Here is a 22943-nt window from a genome sequence, read left to right as displayed (position 1 = left end):
AATAATAGACGGTGAAAGTATTTTGAAGAGTAAAAATGTGCTGTACGAATGAATATAGTCTTATGTTACGGCTAGGGTTCATAAATAGTGAGATTAACTATATTAACCTCGAAATTTAAATTGCATAATCTTAGCTCAAAAGCGTCTGCATACATTTTTAAATAATTACACAAAGGAGTTGTTTTAAAATTTAGTTAATTATATTATTCTGAAACATACCCTCAAACAAGAAATATTGTTAGTGACAAAGTTATAGTTGTTTTATAACTTTAAAACATTGATGACTCAAGTGTCCACTAATAGTTAACTAGGTAACTCAGACCATCATATCCCCTGAAGGTAGCTAGAAAAGTTACAAGTTATTAACAATAAAAAAATCTGCTTGAAGCCACTGAAGAACTAACAAGCTCCTCAGAATTTCCAGTATAAGACCTGGAGGAGGACAGAAATCCAAGAAAGTGAGTCTCAAGTTTGGGGCTACCAAAAGGGTGTTCGCTGCTTCCAGAGGGGCCAGTGACTGACAGAATGAGCAGTCCCTTTGGTAGCTTCATGGGACTAGGGAGACAAAGATTGGAATTGAAGGTTTGCCGTGGTAGGAGTAACTTGGTAAACTCAGCAGTACTGCATCCTAAGAATAAAGGTAAACCAGAAATAGGCCCTTTCAGGGGTTACAGGTGCCTATCAATCCCTTCACATACTTTAAAATTCACCCTATTATAGTGTACAATTTAATAGTTTTGGGGTTTTACATTTTAAAGGACTAAAAAACAATAAGAGGGGCTTCCCTGGTAGCGCAGTGTTTGAGAGTCCACCTGCCGATGCAGGGGACACGGGTTCATGCCCCGGTCCATGAAGATCCCACATGCCGCGGAGCAGCTGGGCCCGTGAGCCATGGCCGCTGAGCCTGCATGTCCGGAGCCTGTGCTCCGCAACGGGAGAGACCACAACAGTGAGAGGCCCACGTACCGCAAAACAAAACAAAACAACAACAACAAGAAAGAAGACCAAGCCTTCACAAACTTCCAAAAAATAGGAGGGCAAACTTCCCAACTCATTCTATAAATGAGACCAGTATTACTCTGATACCATAAGCAGACAAAGGCATCACAAGAAAATAAAACTATAGACCAACATTTCCAATATCCTTAACAAAATACTAGCACACTGAATCTAGCAACAGATAAAATGTCATACCATGACCGATTGGTATTTATGCCAGGAATGCAAGGGTGGTTTAGCATTTGAAAATTAATCAATGTAATACACCCCATTAAAGAGGGGGAAAAAATCACATGATAATCTATCTAGATGCAGAAAAAGCATTTGACAAAATCCAACACTCTTTCATGATGAAAACACTCAAACCAGTAATATCAGAGAAGTCCTTCAATCTGATAAAGGGCATCTTTGAAACAAACACAGAGCTAACATCATCCTTACTAGAGGAAGATTGATGCTTTCCCCCTAAGATCAAGAATAAGAGAAGGGGGCTTCCCTGGTGGCATAGTGGTTGAGAGTCCGCCTGCTGATGCAGGGGACATGGGTTTGTGCCCCGATCCGTGAAGATCCCACATGCAGCGGAGTGGCTGGGCCTGTGAGCCATGGCCGCTGAGGCTGTGTGTCCGGAGTCTGTGCTCCACAGCAGTAAGGGGCCCGCGTACCGCAAAAAAAAAAAAGAATAAGAGAAGGGACATGACTCTTTTTGAATTTTTTTACAATAGCCAGGACATGGAAGCAACCTAAGTGTCCATCAACAGATGAATGGATAAAGAATATGTGGCACATATATACAATGGAATATTACTCAGCCATAAAAAGAAATGAAATTGAGTTATTTGTAGTGAGGTGGATGGACATAGAGTCTGTCATACAGAGTGAAGTAAGTCAGAAAGAGAAAAACAAATACTGTATGCTAACACATATATATGGAATCTAAAAAAAAAAAAAAATGGTTCTGAAGAACCTAGGGGCAGGACAGGAATAAAGACTCAGAGTAGAGAATGGACTTGAGGACATGGGGAAGGGGAAGGGGAAGCTGAGACAAAGTGAGAGAGTGGCATTGACATATATACACTACCAAATGTAAAATAGATAGCTAGTGGGAAGCAGCCGCATAGCACAGGGAGATCAGCTCTGTGCTTTGTGACCACCTAGAGGGGTGGGATAGGGAGGGTAGGAGGTAGAAGCAAGAGGGAGGGGATATGGGGATATATGTATATGTATAGCTGATTCACTTTGTTATACAGCAGCAACTAACACAACAATGTAAAGCAATTATACTCCAATAAAGATGTTAAAAAGAAAAAAGAATAAGAGAAGGATTTTTGCTTTCAGCACTTGTATTCAATATTTTACTGGCGGTTCTAGCCAGGAAAATTTCTAGAAAGATAAAAAAATAAAGATATCTGAGTGGAAATAAAGAAATAAAACTGTCCTTATTCACAGATCATTTGTAGAAAATTTCAAACACACACACAAACACACACACACACAATTATTAGAACCAATAAACAAGTTTAGCAAAGTCACAAGATCAAAGTACAAAATCAATTGTATTTCTCTATACCAGAAATGAACCATCAAAAATTGAAATTTAGAAAATGTTTCCATTCATAATAGTATCAAAAAGAATAAAGTTAAAATAAATTTAACAAAAGAATTAGGAGATTTATAAACTGAAATCTATAAAACGTTGAGAAAACTAAAGAAAGAAAATTAAAGAAAAATTAAAGAAACTAAATAAATTGAGAGGCATAGCAAACAGATTGGGAAACTCAGTACTGTCAACAGGCTGTTCTTCCAAATTGATCTGTAAATTCATTGCAATTCTGATCAAATTCCAGTAGGCTTATTTTGGTAGAAATTGACAAATTGGTGTTAAAATTTACATGGAAATACAAATGGCCTAAAATAGCCAAAACAATTTGGAAAAATAACAAATTTGGAGGACTGATACTACCTGATTTCAAAACTTATTTCCACTTCAAAAGACACCAATAAGAAAATCAAAGACAAACCACAGACTGGGAGAAAATATTTGCAAATTACACATCTGATAAAGGTCTTATAACCATGACATATAACTCTTTAACTCAATAGTAAGTCAACCAACTCAATTAAAACACAGGCAAAAGATTTTAGATATTTTGGTGAAAGACTTTTGGTGGAGGATATGAAGGATATAAATGAATGGGTAGTAAACACATGAAAAAATTATTAACATCATTAGTCATTAGGGAAATGCAGATTAATACTACAGTGAAATACCAGTAAACTCAAACCAGAATAGCTATAATCAAAAAGACAGACAATACCAAGTGTTGGCAGGGATGAAGAGAAATTGGAACTTATGCATTGCTGATGGGATTGTAAAATGGTAAACCCACTTGGGAAAACATTTTGACAGTTTCTTTAAAAGGTAGACATGGAGACTTCCCTGGTGGTCCGGTGGTTAAGACTCTGTGCTTCCACTGTGGGGGGTGTGGGTTTGATCCCTGGTTGGGGAACTAAGATCCCACACGCAGTGTGGTGCGGCCAAAAAAAAAAAAACAAAACACAAACAAACAAAAAAGTTAGACATAAATTTACCGTATTACCCAGCAGTAACATGGATAAGAATTTACTCAAGAGAAAACATATGAGCACTCAAAGACAGGATTATGAATGCTTATGACATCATTATTCATGATAGTGCTAAACTGGAAAAGATCAAAATGTCCATCAACTTGTAAATGAATAAATATCATGTGGTATATCCATACAATGGGATTCTGTTTAACAAAAGAAGAACAAACTGCTGACACATGCTACTACGTGGATAAACTTCCAAACATTATTCTAAGTGAAAAAAACTAAGCTAAAAAGATTACATATTGTTTGATTCTATTTATATGAAATTCTAGAAAAGGCAAATTTATAGAGACAATAATCAGAATAGCAGTTGCCTGGGGTGAAAATAAGGATGAACTGTAAATAGGCATAAGGGTACTTTTTGAGGTGATGAGAACGTTCTAAAACTAGACTGTCATGCATAGAGAGCAGACTTGTGGTTCCAAGAGGGAGGGGTTTGGGGGAGACATGCGGTGGGAGGTTTGGGTTAGTAAAGTATTATATATAGAATGGATAAACAACAAGGTCCTACTGTGCAGCACAGAGAACTATATTCAATATCCTATGATAAACCATGATGGAAAAGAATATTAAAAAAGAATGTAGGACTTCCCTGGCAGTCCTGTGCTTAAGACTCCACACTTCCACTGCAGGGGGCTCGGGTTCGATCCCTGGTCAGGGAACTAAGGTTCTGCATGCCGCACAGCGTGGCCAAAAAATAAAAAAAAATAAAAATATAATGTATATATATGTATAACTGAATCACTTTGCTGTACAGCAGAAATTAACACAACATTGTAAATCAACTATACTTTAATAAAAAAAGACTTTTTTGAATCTAAAGACCAAAGCAATCAGGTGTTTTGAAGATAATGATGATAATAAAAATTCTGGGCCAAACAAACAAACAAACAAAAAAACTAGATTGTCATGAATATTGCAGAAGTCTAAATTTTCTAAAATTATGGAATTATACACTTACTCTGAGTGGGTTTTATGGCATGTAATTATACTCAATAAAGCCTTTTAAAAACCACAACGGATTATTAATTCTCACAGTTCTTTGCATTGACTGGTCTCAGCTGGGAGATTCTCACTTGAGGGCTGTCATGTAATTGCAGTCAGATATTGGCAAGGGTGACAGTCATCCAAAGGATTGATTGGACTGAGTTTCCAAGATGTCTCATGTGTCTGCTGGCTATTGACCAGTCCATTTAAATATGACCTCTCTCTGGTCTTCTTCCAACATTTTGGCTGGAGGCCAAAAGAGGAGGCTATGAAAGCTGCCACTCCAGTTAATGGCTCAACCCAGACCAGACAAAGTTGTCATTTCTGTCATATTCTGTTAATCAGAGCAGTCATGTGGCCTGTCCAGATTCCAGGGGGTTGGGAAATAAATGCTCTCTTGATGGAGCAATAAGAATACATTTCAAAAGAATGCATGTGGGATAAGAGATAGTACTGTGGACATCTTTGGAGAAGAAATTGCTATATTTATTTCATCTGTTTTTCTTATTATCTGTAAGATATAGTTATTAGGAATTTAGATCATTAAAAAGTAAATCATGTACTTCAAATGTCAACAAGTTTTGGATTGACAGCTATTTTAGAACATAATTGTAGTTAGTGCCTTAACTTACCAAGAACAGTTGAATAATCTGAATTTTTTAATTTTCTTAAAGTGTGTTCATTTGGAAACATTTGAAAAGTAATATTTTCCAAAGGGTAATACTTCCTGATCATGATCAGTTAATGATTTTTTAGTATATTCAGTGTGTTAGGTTCAGATTTGACTGACAGTTATTGATCAACTATTATGTGTACCATCTAGTAAAATAGGTGTTATTATCCACATTCTACAGGGGGAAAAGCTTGCCATTATTAAGTACAAAAATCAGGATTTAAACCTAGTTCTTCTGAAAGAACATCTATATGTGTATAACTGAGTCACTTTGCTGTACAGCAGAGATTGGCACAGCACTGTAAATCAGATAGACTTCAATAGAAATAAATAGATCAATCAACCAACCAACCAGCCTAGTTCTTCTGAAAGTCAACTCGAATGAGTACTCTTAAAAACACTTTTACTTTAAAAAATCCCTACATATTGAAAAATAAATAAATCCTAGGTCTGTGGCTTGATGAATTTTCATACATCTAATATACATATGTAGTCAGCACCCAGATCAACAAACAAAATATTACCAGCACCTCCTCTCATGCCCCACTTCCAGGAATCTCCCCCAAAGATAATGTTTATCCTGTCTTTCAATACTCATGTGTGTCAATTTTGATATGTTTTTGAACTTTTCATAAAGAGAATTGCAGAGTATATACCTTTGTGTCTGGCTTCCTTCACTTGACATTGTATTTTTAAAAATCATCCATATTGGTGCATGTGATTGTAGTTTCTTCTGTTTGCTCTGTAGTGTTCAATTGTGTGAATACACTACAGTTTGTTTATTCTACTGTTGATGTGTTTGGGGAAAGTTTCCTGGTTAGCATATTACAAATAGAATGAGTATGAATATTCTTTTGCATATGAGTGAATGAAATGTAGCTACCAATGTTGCTTCCCTTTTCCATGTAATTTGGGAAAAAGAGTATTATTAATCACATTGGTAGAGAAATAACTCACAATTCATAACATTGTTCTAATTTTTAGATGTGCCTTAATCTCATCCATAATTATGAGTTTAGAATTTTCATATCCAAAACTCAAACAATTTCAGGTATTAGAAGTAGTTTACATGAAATTGGTTTTAAAAAAATTTCCTACTAAAAAAAAAAAAAAATTTCCTACTGAGAGGGACTGACATTTTCTCACTTTTATAATGAATTTCCACTCTCTCTTTCATCCATGAGTAGCTATATCAGGTGAAATATTGCCTGAGCACAAGGTACCTGGGCCAACTGGTCCAGCAAGATACAACTTAACTGTGTCATTAATTTAGATTGAAGGCCAGTATGGTTCGATTTATCTGAATACTTTTTACAAATTTTTCTTATAAAACTGTTCATATAGGACATGTTTTATTCTTGTTTATTACTTTAAATACTTTTTGAAAGGTGATGAAGACAATACCGTTTTCTCAAAAGCATCATTCAACCTTACGGAAGCTCAACAAGAAGTGGAAACAGAGAACAGAGACTGCAGAAAATTACTTTGGGAAGGTGATAATCACCTAAAAGAAGAGGCACAGAATGAAGAGCAACCAAATGTAAAAGATAAATTTTCAATATGATTATGTAAAGGTGAAATATATTATTAGTTAGTACTAAGCTTATTATTTTTGCCCAGAACAAGGTTTTTAATATAATGATTTAAAAAATTTTTTTTACTGAAAAGTCACTATTAACACCTGAAAATAGAGTTTCTTTAAATAAATGAGGAGTTTGGGATTAACATATACATACTACTATATATAAAATAAACAACCAGGACCTACAATATAGCACAGGAAATGCTACTCAATATCCTGTAATAACCTATATGGGAAAAGAATCTGAAAAAGAATAGATATATGTATATGTATAACTGAATCACTTTGCTGTACACCTGAAACTAACACAACAGTGTAAATCAACTATACCCCAATTAAAAACAAAAAAAAGAAAGAAAACCTTCGGTTAAAAATAATTACTTTTAAACTCATCATCCTAGAATAACTAAGTGCGTTCATTTTAAAATGGACACATTTATTTGGTTGTATAGTCAATATATTACTTTCTATGCTGATTTTTTTTCATTGTATGTGTTAAAATATGAAAAAATAAAGTATGTGCATAGTCATTAAAAACAATGAAAATAACCTACTTATAATTGTAGGGGTTTTTTTGTTCTTAATATTGTTTTTGTTCTTAAAGTTCAAAATCTAAGCTTTTTAGGAAAAAAAAATCCATCCATTTCTTTTGGGAAGTTATCCTAGTAATAAATGTCAGTTTAAGTTTCTGTCTATTATCCTTTGATACCTGTAACTTCCAAAATGAAAATAATGGATTTTAGATTTGTGTAGTGTTTTGGAAATATAATAGTTTTATTTATAAAAGTAGTGTAAAGACCAATATGTCTTTTGATACCTAGAAGACATGTTTATATTTGTCTGAAGATAACATTCTACAAAGAGAATTAATAGGAAGTACAGTTTATATTTGAGAATAACCATTATAGAAAATAATATTGACCATTTTTATAGTGTTCATTTATAAGTGTTCTCATTTAGCTATGGATTTAACAATATTTATAAAAAGTAAGGTTAAGTTGGTTTGGTTTTTTTTTTTTTTCCCCTACATGTACAGATTGAACAAGAAGCATCACGGGACCTGATTTTAATAGAAGATTATGACTCATTAATAGAAAATATGAGTAACTGGAATTTTCAAATTTTTGAACTTGTAGAAAACATGGGAGAGAAATCAGGAAGGATCCTCAGTCAGGTTTGTTTCAAACCCCTACTGCTTTATTATAAGTTACTTTTTTCTTGAATCTTTATAAAAAGCAAAATCTAAAGATGTATAATATTGGTTTAGGTACAAGTTCAACATTGTTCATTGAATTATTTTTTTTCACAAATGAAATTTTCAGTAGAAAATTTGAAAAGAGAAACCTGGATATATAAACCCATATATATATAAACAAATATATTATTATGTATATAAAGTATTTCATAATTATATATATATTTATATGAAAAGTAGTTTATTTGCCCATAATAATGGGATTTAATTTACACTAAAGAAGTAATAAAGATTTACTTTTTATTAAATCTTGAGGTTGAAAAGGACATGAAAGGTGATCTAGTTCTTTGGACTGAAACTTATGCTTCGTCGTTTTCACCGGTCCTCCCTGTGCTTTACCCAAGGCCAAATGGTCCATTTCATGCTAGAACCATGGAAAAATATTTCCATTTTACCTCCCAGACTCAAAGTTCTTCCTGGTGGGTCCACACAGCAGCATCAGATTAACCTTCCTGAAATACTACTCTCATTAACTCCAAAGCATCTTATTTGTGAAATGTGAGAACATAAAGATAAATTATGTGGAGGACACACAATTTATCACATTGAATTCTTTAGGGACAGAAATGTGATAAATATATTGTTCTGACTTCTTTTAACACCTAGGACTAGAATAGAATACAATTCATATGCCTTTCAATAAATTGTGAATGAAAAGCTAAAGGGAAGAGTGGAAAAATTTCAAAACTGGGACATGATATTATAATCATTCTTTGGTTTTCAAGGGCTTTAGGGCAGTATCTTCCTTTTTCATATTTCGGAAAGAATTCACTATAGGGAAGTTTTTAATAAATTACTTAAGTTAAAGGCATATACATGGTTAACTTTCCCAAATGCAAATCACAAAAACATATTCAACTAGAAATAGAAATTCCGATTTTTAAAGCGAACTTTCTTTTCATTAACATGTAGGTTATGTATACCCTATTTCAAGACACTGGCTTATTGGAGATATTTAAAATTCCTACTCTACAATTCATGAACTACTTTCGTGCATTAGAAAATGGTTATCGAGACATTCCTTGTAAGTATTAAAATATATGATTTAAGTTGAAATAATACTGGTTTGAAATTCTTTATAAATTCCCTTCAGATAGTCCCTTAAACACTTTTAAAATTGCATGTTTGGAAAAGTTGGAAGATAGTAATTTAAAAAGAAAATCTACATCCTCCTACCCAGAGTTAACTGACTACTGTTAACATTTTGGTAAGGGACTTCCTTGGAGGATTGGTGGTTAATACTCCATGCTCCCAATGCACCGGGTGTGGTTTCAATGCCCCGTCAGGGAACTAAGATCCCACAGGCCATGCGGTGCAGCCAAAAAATTAAAAACAAAACCCAAAAAAACCCACTTTGGTATATATCCTTCAAGACCTTTTCTTATACGTACTTATTTTTTATGAAGTGAATCGTAATACCTATTTATAATCTGCTTTTTCATGAAATATAGTATACATCTTTCTATGTTAACAATTGTTCATATGAGTACCTTTTCAAATGTTTGGTAATTTTAAGTCATGAGTTTCATAAATTTCTTTACTTTAAAATGTTTAAAATTTATCCATAGAATTCGTTTTTTAACTGTGTCCTGATTTGTGGAATAATTTTGTTTGTTTTTTGGCCACATGGCTTGTGGGATCTTAGTTCCCCGACCAGGGATTGACCTTGGTCCTCGGCAGTGAGAGCAAGGAGTTCTAACCACTGGACCGCCAGGGAATTCCCTGTGGAATAATTTTTAATGGCTACTTGATTTTATGATACAATAGAATTTTAATTTTATATTAGGAAAAGGTACAATTTTATGTGTTGATCATTCTACAGTTTACCTCCAGGTGGACACACTTTTGGGAAATATAGAGAGAGCAAATTATTCTTAAATTGGCCTCATAAATAATGGTGATGCTTAATAATTTAATGTGTGTTATATGTACTATAATTACCACTTACAAAGTAGGCATTTTGAAAAGTGGCTGAATTTTATAAATGGAATAAAGTGATATTTTAAGGTGGACTTCAAGGGCAGGGGGATTGAAAAAAGAAAGCCATGGTGGGGAGTTTTCACGGTCACCTCCAATTAGGATATATTGGTTAAGACAAGAGTCTCTGGGGAATTCCCCGGCAGTCCATTGGTTAGGACTCTGTGTTTCCACTGCAGGGGGCACAGGTTTGATCCCTGGTCAGGGAACTAAGATCCCACGCACCCACGTGCCGTGCTGAGCAGCCAAAAAAAACAAAGTCACTGGGACCTAACTTTTCTAAATTTTAGGTTCCAAATTTATAAATGGGAATAATAATAGTACCTACCCCATAGGTAGTGATAATAATGTAAAGCACATATCAAAATTCATGGCACATAGTAAATGGTCAATAAAAGGTCATGATTGTATTAATAATAAGCTCCTAGTGGGTTGACATCATATCTATAGTCTAAACATTCAGTATTGTATCATTTGCTAATGCTACATGGAAGGTACACATTAAATATTTGTTGAAACATCAGCTGTGACTATAATCATTAGATTCACAAAGGTTATCTCATTTAATCTTTGTTGGAAAGGTTGTATTATCTACCTTTTACAGGTGAGAAGTAAAAATTCAGAAGGATCTTTTCCAAGATCATAAATCTGGAAATAGCAAAACTGGGTTTCACTTGTAGGTCTTGCCTTTTCACATAGTGGTATTTCAGTAAACCAGTGTTTTACTGATCATATACTACACGTCAGACACTATTCTGGATGTTTATATAAAGGTATATACCTTTTAACATGTAATCCTTATAGCAGGCCTGAGAGAGTTATTTCTTATCTGGCGAGGTGGCTGTCCAAGTATCCAGAATTTTTAACTGTTCTATGTGCCTTTGTGCAGAAATTGTTTTGTTTGCAAACATGGGTCTCCATAACCGAGACACTATTTGCATATTTTTAAGTTAAATTTTTTTTTTACATCTTTATTGGAGTATAATTACTTTACAATGGTGTGTTAGTTTCTGCTTTATAACAAAGTGAATCAGTTATACATATACGTATGTTCCCATATCTCTTCCCTCTTGCGTCTCCCTCCCTCCCACCCTCCCTATCCCACCCCTCTAGGTGGTCACAAAACACCGAACTGATCTCCCTGTGCTATGCGGCTGCTTCCCACTAGCTATCTATTTTACGTTTGGTAGTGTATATATGTCCATGCCACGCTCTCACTTTGTCACAGCTTACCCTTCCTCCTCCCCATATCCTCAAGTCCATTCTCTAGTAGGTCTGTGTCTTTATTCCTGTTTTACCCCTAGGTTCTTCATGACATTTTTTTTTTCTTAAATTCCATATATATGTGTTAGCATACGGTATTTGTCTTTCTCTTTCTGACTTACTTCACTCTGTATGACAGACTCTAGGTCTATCCACCTCATTACAAATAGCTCAATTTCATTTCTTTTTATGGCTGAGTAATATTCCATTGTATATATGTGCCACATCTTCTTTATCCATTCATCCGATGATGGACACTTAGGTTGTTTCCATCTCCTGGCTATTGTAAATAGAGCTGCAATGAACATTTTGGTACATGACTCTTTTTGAATTATGGTTTTCTCAGGGTATATGCCCAGTAGTGGGATTGCTGGGTCTTATGGTAGTTCTATTTGTAGTTTTTTTAAGGAATTTTAAAAGTCACAAAAAGCAACTGTAGGGATTTCCCTGGCACTTTCACTGCAGGGACCCACCCTAGTTTGGGAACTAAGATCCCACAAGCCTCGCAGACTGGCCAGAAAAAAAAAAAAGCAACCTTAAGTAAATTAGCCCTGGTAATGCTGCCTTTTCTTTGACCCCTCTAATATGTTTTCATAGTATATGTGAAAGTTTTTAAAAGAAAGCTTTTTAACACATCAATAAACTTTTACAAAATAAGATGAAACAAAAACATAATTGTTGGAAATTATTCTAAGCCGTATATTTTATTTATGAGGATACAGTATGACTAGAAAGTACTTTTTAAAATGTCCTATGTTAAAAATAACAGAATGATCATTTTTATAAAACATTTTGGTGACTTTAGATCACAATCGTATACATGCCACAGATGTCCTACATGCTGTTTGGTATCTGACAACACGGCCAATTCCTGGTTTACAGCAGATCCACAATGATCATGGAGCGGGAAATGAAACAGGTACTTCCTTCTATAAATCTTTCCTTTAATTATTTGATTAGGAATAATAAATCATACTATCTCATTTCATTATCTCTGTTCTCTTAAAAGTTTTATTAAGTAAACTTTGGTATATATAAAGGACTATGTAAATTTTGAGGAATAATGACATGCAAATTAGGAAACCCACTACCCGTCTTAAAAGTGAGGTTAAGATTCAGTACTACTCAACCTACCATGTTTCTTTTCTGTGTCCCACAGTGCTGCCTTCTTCACTGAGGTAGCCAGTATCCTGAATATTATGATAATCATTTATTTGCTTTTCTTTCAATTCTTAGTTTTTTTGTTTTAGGTGTATCATGTAAATTTAAAATATATGACATTCCTAACAAAAGTGGACATGTTTAAAATCTTCATATAAGTATTTAAATAATAATATTAAAGAACTTGTTAACATTCAATTTTTGTTTCCTCATAAATGTAACTATTTATACAAATATAATGAATTATAACATTCATGGCTCTCTCATTCTAGTTTATAAAAGAGGGGAGACGGGAATTACCTGGTGGTCTAGTGGTTAGGATCTGGCACTTTCACTGCTGTGGCCTGGGTTCAATCCCTGGTGAGGGAACTGAGATCCCAGAAGCTGTGTGGCCAAAATTTTTAAAAATTAAAAAAAAAGAGGAGAAATGCTCCAATAAAATACACACATGCACACACACACACACACACAAATCAGGACAGAATTTACGTAGTTACAAATGCCTGAGAAATATTACCATACTAATCAGTGTAAATGTGATATAATCTTAGCCGCTGCTTTACATTCTTTGGTGGTTTAAAGTACTGCCATTGTTTGATGGATTTGCCTTATGTCACTGCTTCATTTTTGTCTGCCATCCATACTCTTTTGTAGAGCTCTTCCTTCCTTCCAGTAGTTCCGTGCTTCCATCAGAGATCATTTTCTTCAGCCTTTTTGTTTGCAGATGTATTTTTTTAAATTTTTATTTATTTATTTATTTTGGCTTCATTGGGTCTTCATTGCTGCACGCTGGCTTCCTCTTGTTGGGGCAAGCAGGGGCTACTCTTTGTTGTGGTGCACGGGCTTCTCATTGCAGTGGCTTCTCTTGTTGCGGAGCACAGGCTCTAGCCGTGCGGGCTTCAGCAGTTGTGGCACGTGGGCTCAGTAGTTGCGGCTCGCGGGCTCTAGAGCGCAGGCTCGGTAGTTGTGGCGCATGGGCTTAGTTGCTCCACAGCATGTGGGATCTTCCCAGACCAGGGCTCAAACCCGTGTGCCCTGCATTGGCAGGTGGATTCTTAACCACTGTGCCACCAGGCAAGTCCCTATAGATGTATTTATTTTGTCTTAGAATAATGTTTTCTTATTTCAGCACATTTGTAGATACCTCTGGGTTCATCTTCTGACTTCTATAGTTTCTGTTGACAAATCAGCCATAAGTCTTTTTTCTCCTTGAAAGTATTATGTCCCTTTTCTCTTTGCTATTGGTTTTTAACATTTTGACTATGATGCACTCAGATGATATTCTTTGTATTCATCCTATTTGGGGTTCACTGAACTTCTTGAATATATTGATTAATATCTTTTGTTTTCTATCACACTCTTCAAAATTCTTCCAGCCTTCTCCCACTGCCCAATTCCAAAGCTGTTTTCACATTTTTTAGGTATTTGTTACAGCAACACCCTACTTCCGAGTGCCAAAATCTGTATTAGTTTTCTATTGCTGCTGTAACAAATTACCACAGACTTAGTGGCTTAAAACAATACAAATTTGGGGAATTCCATGGCAGTCCAGTGTTTAGGACTCTGCACTCCCAGTGCAGGGGGCATGAGTTCCTACATGCCACATGGTGTGGAATGTTTCCTTGCCCCCTCCAACTTCTGCAAGCCACCTGCATTCCATGGCTCATGGCCCCTTCTTCAAAGACATCAGCGTTGTATCTTCAAGTCTGTCTCAGACCCTGACCTTTTCATCCTTCAAAAGAATTAGCAAAAAGTGGTACAGCTACAATGTTGGTTTTCTGTCCAGAGTACACATTCCTGACAGTGCACCTCCTACTTTTAATATTTTTTGCAGTCTGAACAGGTTGAGAATTTCCCAAATTATCAAGTCCTGGACCCGTTTTGCTTAACAGTTCTCCCTCATTTTTCTCTTGCATTTTATTTCAAACAGTAAGAAACCTGGCTATATATCTTTAATACTTTCCTTGGAAATCTCCTCAGCTAAATATCTAAGGTCATTGTTTACAAGTTTTTTATTCCACATACGCAGCACACAATTCGACTAAGCTTTCTGCTGCTATATTGACAATGATCCTCTTTCCTCTAGTTTCCAATTATGGGTTCCTCTGAGCCCTCACTGGCACTGCTCTTGACAGCAGTTTTCTACCACCAGCCTGTTCAAGATGATTTAAGTATTCCCTAAGGCAATGCCTGTTTTCTCTTCCATGCACCTTACTTCCTCCTGAGTTCTTACTAGCAATGCTATAAGTCCTTATACACAATATTATGGAATCAAGTATGTGTAGAAGACGAAGCTTCCTTTGGGAGACCAAGTAGCTGTTGAAATGTAAAATTGTGGTAGAAACAAAGACTATAAGGACTATGGGATGTGCTGCCTTATTCTGATTGCAATGGAGAATTAATAGAAAAAAAAATGATGACACCAAAAGTATAAGCAACAAAAGCAAAAATAAACAAGTGTGACTACATCGAACTAAAAAGCTTCTACACAGCAAAGGAAACAATTTAAAAAATGAAAATGCAACCCTCAGAATGGGAGAAAATATTTGCAAACCATATACTGGGTAAGGGGTTAATATCCAAAATACATAAAGAACTTGTACAACTCAATAACCAAAAAACAATCCAATTTTTAAAAATGGGCAGAGAAACAAAATAGACATCCAAATGGCCAACAGGTACATGAAAAGGTACTCAGCCTCACTAATCATCAGGGAAATGTAAATCAAAACCACAATGGGAGGCTTCCCTGGTGGCGCAGTGGTTGAGTCCACTTGCCGATGCAGGGGACGCGGGTTCGTGCCCCGGTCCAGAAAGATCCCACATGCTGCAGAGCGGCTTGGCCCGTGAGCCATGGCCGCTGAGCCTGCGCGTCCAGAGCCTGTGCTCTGCAACGGGAGAGGCCACAACAGTGAGAGGCCCGCGTACTGCCAAAAAAAAAAAACCACAATGGGATATCACCTCACACTTGTTAGAATGGCTGTCATCAAGAAGGCAAGAGGTAAGTCTTGGGCAGGATGTGGATATAAGGGAACACTTGTGCACTGTTGAAGGGAAGGTAAATTGGTTCAGCCACTGTGAACACAGTATGGAGATTTTGATTCCTCAAAAAAATAAAAATAGAACTATCATATGAAGTAGCAATTTCTGGGTATATATCCAAAGGAAATGAAAACAGAAGTTTAAAGAGATATACACACTCCCATGTTTATTGCATCATTATTCACAATAGCCAAGACATGGAAATAACTTGTCTGTCAATGGATGAATGGATAAAGAATGTGTGTGTGTGTGTGTGTGTGTGTATGTGTATACACACACAATGGAATATTATTCAGCCATGAGAAAGAAGGAAATCCTGCCATTTTCAACAACACAGATGGGCTTGAGGGCATTATTATGCTAAATGAAATGTCAGACAAATACTTTACGATATCACTTATGTATGGAATCTAAAAATGTTGAACTTGTAAAAACAGGCCATGAGTGAGGGAATTGGTGATATGTTGTTTAAGGGTACAAACTTGGAACTAGTAGATAAACAAGTTCTGGAGAGCTAACGCACAGCATAATGATTATAGTCAACAGTACTATATTATAAAGCTCAAAGTTGCTGAGAGACTAGATCTTAATTGTTCTCACCACAAAAAAGCAATGATAGTTATGTGGTGTAGTGAGGTGTTAGCTAATGCTCCAGGTGGTCATCATATTGCAGTATACAAATGTATCAAATCAACACCTTGTATACCTTAAATTTACACAGTGCTTTGTGTCAATTATATTTCAATTAAAAAAAAAGAAATGAAATGACACGTTTAGAGTTTAAATGAATGGTTAGAGAACCAGATAGCTAAAAGATTCCTTAATTTTTATAGTAGTAGGATCATAACTACTGAAAACATAATCCAAAGTCTGATCCTGAAGTTACCTGAAATACAATTCAAGTTGAGTTCACGGCCTCACTAAGCCTCTTATGTTAGAACTACGGTATCAATTGGGAAAGAAAGGACCCTGATAACTAACTGGAAGGGGAATATTTGAGTAGATTTCAGTAAATCTGATTACCCTGAACCCCTCAAATCTTGCTGTACCTCCCTGCTGAGAAACAATCATTTCTCCTTGTGTTGGTTGCCTGAAGACCTTGTAACAACCTCACCTGAGATTCTTGACTTGTAGGGGAATGTTATTTCACCTCTAAATCCAGTCCCACCACCTCTCATTTCTTTGTGATCCATAATTAAACTCATATCTGCCAGGATCTAAGTCTGAACACCAGAATAATTTCCTAAATTTATATTGGCAGAAACCTGAGGAATATATGTGGGAATGGATTTAAAGTGTTACAGCAAGGGAAAGGAAGGTAATGGTTGATCATTCTGAATTTATTGATATAGGTGTACCTATTAGAGATTCTGGATTCAGGGCATTAGCTTGAGTGTTCGGCAGTGGCCCTAACAGTTTGCTCCATTCATTGTCTGAAATTTAGGCATGAAGAGAAATTGAGGTGTCACAACTTCCCGATATACTGTGGAGGAAGGAATTCAAAGGCTTACACTGATAGGATATTGAAATGGATTGGTCATGTAGTCTTCCCACCCATACCTAACCATGTCCCTCAGAAGTGTCCCCCTTCATCAGTGTTGAGAAATACATTGCAACGCTAACTCCTGGAGGGTAAACTACCACACTGGCCCACCAATCATAGTAGGGGCTTACGGAATTTAGATGATAAAAGGACTTTTGGCCTGGGTCCATCTCATAGTGGTAGTTCCCTGAACCCACCCATTTTTGGAATGCACAGTTGGAATAAACATATTTAGCAACTGGCAGAATCTCTCCATTAATTCCTTGATCTCTGCAGAGAGGACCATCATGGTGGGAGGGGTCAAGTGAAATCTCCTGAAACTGCCTCATTCTAGCAAAATAGTGAACCAAAGCAGTACCTTGTTTCTGGATGGACTGCAAAATTAGTGCCACCATCGAATGCTTAATAAATGCAGGAGTGGTGACTTCCATCACATGCTATTTGACCTGTGGTACTTTAGCTTTTACACAAGATGAATGGATCTTGAAAAATGATGGTGGGTTATTCTAAACTTCATCAGGTGGTGACTCCAGTTGTCACAGCTGTTCCAGATATGAATTTTTGAATAAGTCAACCCCACTCATCCTATTTGGTACACAGCTGTTAATCTGGAGAAATGTTTCTTTTTTTATACCTGTTAGCAAAATCCACAAGAAGACATTTACTTTCTCATCTGGCAGGCATAGCAGTACACTTTCATCATCCTAGTTCTGGGCTATATCAAGTCTCCCATTCTGTTATAATCTAGCCTAGTCCCATAAGGTATCAAAGTGGTCCAGTACAATGACCAGATAATGCTGAATAGCTCTACTGTGCAAGATGTAACAAATATCCTAGATACCTTGATAAGAGTGCCAGAGGAAGAGAAATGAGAGAACTTGCACAAAAATTCAGAGATTTGCTACCTCAGTGACGTTATTAGGAATCTGGTGGTCTAGGATATGTTGAGGTATCCTCTCCAAGGTTAGGGACAATTATTTTGAATTCTCTACCTAGAGTGCTCTTTGGATTCGAAAGGCAAATTTACAATATCTCAGTACTGCTGCTCCAACCCATGAACTGTAAGGCTACGAATTTTATGTGCAACTCAGAGCAGGAGAATCATGTGAAGCAGTTTCAGGGTAGTGTAAGCTGCTTGGACACTTGGCAATATGACCCTCAACACATCAGCAGTTTTCAGAGTGTCTTTGGCAGGTAGGGATCCTCTGTGGAGTTATAGAAGATCACTACAAGGGAATCATAGTATAAATCCTTAGGATTTTGAGGCAGTGCCCATCCTTCTTCCTCGGATAACTGTTCTTTTTGTAAAACAGCTGCTAGATTGTTACTGGGCTCTGATAAGAGTTTGAATATTTGACCATGTGCACTAAGTTACCACATGACCTGCCTGTCCTAAACTTGGGCCCTCTGACTCTCCTAAAGTTGGCATGTACAGTAGCACTCAGTCATCAAGAGGAAATATTAAATACAAGGTTAGTTTTGAGCTGCCCCTGAAGGGACAGGAGACTCCAAATATGAATTCAGATTGCTAATACGTTGGCACTCTTCCTTAATCCATGTGGCCTCATGGGGAATTACCCATGACCGGGTGACTGAAGGAGAAAAGACCTGGTTTCTAGATTGTTCTGTCCCATATACCAGTCAGTACCTCCTGAAAGTGGATGACTACAGCTTTATAGACTCTCAAAGGTATCCTTTGAAGGATAAAAAGGGGAAGGTAAATCCAATCAGTAGGCAGAACATCAAGCAGTAAATCTGCTTGTTTATTTGGCCTAGAGAGAGAGATGACCAGGAGAAAGGGTCTACACAGATACATGGCCCGTGGTTAATAGCTTGCTTGGATACTTAGAGTTTTAGAAGGAAGAAGATTGGAAAATTGGTGATAAGGAGTTCTGGGAAAGAGATTTGTGGCTAGACTTCTCCGAGTGGAGGATATCTGTTTCCCATGTGAATGCTTACTGTAATGGTTAATTTTATGTGTCAACTTGGTTGAACCATGGTGCTCAGACATTTGGTCAAATATTTTTCTGGATGTTTCTGTGAGGCTGTATTTTAGATGAGATTAACTCATCAGTGGATTTTGAGTAAAGCAGATTGCTCTCCATAATGTGGGTGGGCCTCATCCAATCAGTTGAAGGCTTTAATAGAACAAAGACTGACTTCCCCCCAGAAAGGAGGAATTCTGCCTGCAGACAGCCTTCATACTTGAACTGCAGCATTGACTCTTACCTGGTTCTTCAGTCTGCTAGCCCATACTGCAGATTTTGGACTTGCCAGCCTCCATATTCGCATGAGCCAATTCCTTAAAATCTCTCTCTCTCTCTCTCTCTCTCTCTCTCACACACACACACACTCTCACACACAAACACACACTCTCACACACAAACACACACACTGTTGGTTCCACTTCTCTGTACAACCCTAACTAATACACTTCCCAAAGAGCATTCCCTGCAAAAGAGGCTCTCAATAATCAGGTAGTCAAAATGACCTCTTCTCTTGATTATCAATCAGACTCTTTCCTTAGCTACTCCCGTTTTCATTTGGTGGGCTTATAAACACAATAGCCAAGATGGCAAGAATGGAGATTATGCATGGGTTTAGCAACACGGACTTCCTCTCACTGAGGCTGACCGGACCCTGGCTTCTGTTGAGTGCCCAGCTTGGCAATAGGAGAAACCAATGGTGAGCCCTTGATATAGCACCATTCCCTGGGGGAATATCCAGTCATCTATCTGGTAGTAGTAGGTTGATTATATTGGATCCCTTGCCTTATAGAAGAGACAACTTTTGTTCTCACTTACTCTGTGTATGGATTTACCTTTACTGTCTATAGTGCTTCACCGTCACCATCTATGAACTTAGTGAATGCCTTATTCACCATTGGCTTATTATATACAGTATTGCATAGCAAGGAACTCATTTTTGCCTCAAAAGATTGTTGCACTGGGCTCATGCTCACAGAATTTACTGATCTTTTCATGAACTTTATCATCCCACAGCTGGCCTGAGGGAATGACATATTGAAGACTCAGTTGGGGCACCTGTTAGGTGAAAACATTTTGTGGGGCTAAGGTGCTGTCCCACAAAATGTGGTTTATTTTCTGAACCAGTGACCAGTATATGGTACCATTTCTCCTATTTCAAGAATACACATATCTGTGAATCAAAGAGTGGGATTAGGAGGGTTTTTTCTGTTACCTCAAATGATCCACTTAGAAAATTTTTGCTTCTCCCCCAACCCCCACCAAAACAAACAAAAACTTGGCTTACACACCTTAGTTCCCAAGGAAAAATGCTTTCAATAGAGGACACATAAAAGGGAAACTAAACTGAGACTGACATCTGGCCACTTTGTGTTCTCCATGCCTTTGAACCAGTAGACAGGAGGAGGATTCTGTACAAGGTCAGGTGATTGATCCTGTCTGATCCTCATTATCAAGAAAAAATAGGGTTCCTACTACACATGGGAGGATGTATGTTAGGAACCCAGGGGATTCTCTGACCTTTTTGGTACTCCTATGTCCAGTGACAAAAGATAATGAAAAACTGCAGTAATCCAGTGCCATAAGGGTCACTAATAGTACAGACCCCTGAAAGTATGGGTCATCCCACTGGGCAAAGAACCATAATCAGTAGAGATGCTGGCTGAGCAAAAAGGGAATGAGGGATGGGTAGTGAAATAAGAAAATGATTGAATCCCAAACACAGCTATGTGACCAGTCACAGAAATGAAGTCTATAATAGCCATGTATTTTCCTCATTGCTTTGATATATATTGATATTTATTTTATATAGTAAGCATTTTTTTTTCTGCCTCTTTCTCACTCTTCTACCAGTCAGTATGCAGTTGATGGAAATTTGGGTTCTTTCCACTTTTGGGGTGTTATGAATAATGCTGCTATGAATATTCTACCAGCTTTTGTGTGGGTATATGTTTTCATTTCTCTTGGCCATATACCTAGTTTTATGGAATTACTGGGTCATAAGGTGACTCTGTGGTTAACATTTGGAGGAACTGCCAAACTATTTTCCAAAGTGGCTGCACTATTTTACATTCACACACACAACGTATGAAGGTTCCACTTTCTTGTTATTATCTATCTTTTTGATAGCCATTCTAGTAGGTGTGAAGTGGTATCTCATTGTGGGTTTTTTGATTCACATTTCCTTAATAGCGAATGACATTGAGCATCTTTTCATGTTGTTATGGGCCATTTGTATATCTTCTTTTTCCATTTAAAAATTGGTCATTTGTCTTTTCATTACTGAGTTGTAGAAGTTCTTTATATATTCTGGATACAAGTATCTTATTAGGTTTATGATTTGCTATTTCCTCACATTGTGTTGTCTTTGCACTTTTTTGATGGTGTCTGTTGAAGCACAGAAGCTTTTAATTTTGATGAAGTTTATCTTATTTTTTCTTTCATTACTCATGCTTTTGGTGTCATATCTAAGAAGGGTTTGTGTAACAAGGTCATGAAGATTTACTATGTTTTCTTCCAAGAGTTTCATAGTTATAGCTAGCTCTTAAGTTTAGGTCTAGGATCCATTGGAGCTAATTTGGGGGGATGAAATAAGGAAGCGGTCCAACATTCATTCTTTAGCACATGGATATCTAGTTGTCCCAGCACCATTTGTTGGAAAATTTTCTTTATATATTCTGTACATGGTTGGCTCTTAAATGTTATGAAATCAGTTTCTACCTTTTAAGATGTGAGCATTAAATGAAACAACATGTATGAAAGTGCCTTGCATCACGCAGGGCATAGTTGGCTCTCAACGAGGTCTTGGCACGCTTGTCCAAAAGCAATTGACCATATATATGAGGATTTATTTCTGGACTCTCAATTCTATTCCATTGATCTATGTGTCTATCCTATGCCAGTACCACGCAATCTTTGTTACTAAAGCTTTGTAGTAAACTTCGAAATTATTCTTCTTTCTCAAGATTGTTTTGGCTAATCTGGATCTCTTGCATTTCCATATGAATTTTAGGGCCAGCTTATATATCTCTTGTACCAAAAAAGCCAGCTGGGATTTTGGTAGGGATTGTGTTGAACCGTAGATCATTTTGGGGAGTATTGCTATCTTAACAATATTAAGTCTCCTGAACCATGAACATGGGTATTTTTCTACTTATTTAAGTCTTCTTTAATTTCTTTCAACAATATTTTTTAGTTTTCAGAATACTGGTTCTGCACTTCTTTTGTTAAATTTATTCCTAAGTATTTTATTCTTGTTGATGCTAGTGTAAATGGAATTGCTTTCTTGGGTTCATTTTTTGATTATTCATTCCTAGTGTGAAGAAATAAAATTGATTTTTTGCATATTGATCTTGTACCCTGCAACCTTTATGATCTCATTTATTAGTTCTAATAGTTTTCCAGTGGATTCTTTAGGATTTTTCTGTATACAATCATGTCATTTACAAACAGAGGTAGTTTTACCTCCTCCTTTTCAATCTGGATGCCTTTTACTGAGGCCTGCTTTTATTTATTTAATTTTTTAAAGATTTTTTTTTTGATGTGGACCATTTTTAAAGTCTGTATTGAATTTGTTACAATATTGCTTCTGTATAATGTTTTGGTTTTTTGGCATGTGGGATCTTAAGCTCCCCTATCAGGGATTGAACCCGCACCCCCTTCATTGGAAGGTGAAGTCTTAACCACTGGACTGCCAGGGAAGTCCCGTGAGGCCTCTTTTTAAATGAGATCTACAGTAGTTATGTTTAGTTGTCCTTGCCATCTATTTTCTTTTTTATACTACTAATTTTTATACTACTAATGTTAAGTATATACAAACTAATGTATTAAGATCCTAATATGTC

At 36.5% G+C, this 22943-nt stretch overlaps 1 protein-coding gene across 1 annotated transcript in view; it reads left to right on the top strand.

Annotated features, from left to right (window-relative positions):
• PDE3B (phosphodiesterase 3B) overlaps window positions 1-22943 on the top strand; it is a 176157-nt gene that overhangs the window by 134993 nt on the left and 18221 nt on the right. The window contains exons 8-11 of the mRNA XM_067749800.1: window positions 6679-6830; window positions 7909-8046; window positions 9040-9151; window positions 12173-12286. Coding sequence (XP_067605901.1) covers window positions 6679-6830; window positions 7909-8046; window positions 9040-9151; window positions 12173-12286 — 516 coding nt within the window. The remainder of the gene's footprint in view (window positions 1-6678; window positions 6831-7908; window positions 8047-9039; window positions 9152-12172; window positions 12287-22943) is intronic.

The sequence above is a fragment of the Pseudorca crassidens genome, chromosome 9 (assembly GCF_039906515.1).
Source record: "Pseudorca crassidens isolate mPseCra1 chromosome 9, mPseCra1.hap1, whole genome shotgun sequence".
Taxonomy (NCBI): Eukaryota; Metazoa; Chordata; class Mammalia; order Artiodactyla; family Delphinidae; genus Pseudorca; species Pseudorca crassidens.
Note: the sequence above shows the minus strand (reverse complement) of the source record. Positions and strands in the feature narration are given on the sequence as shown.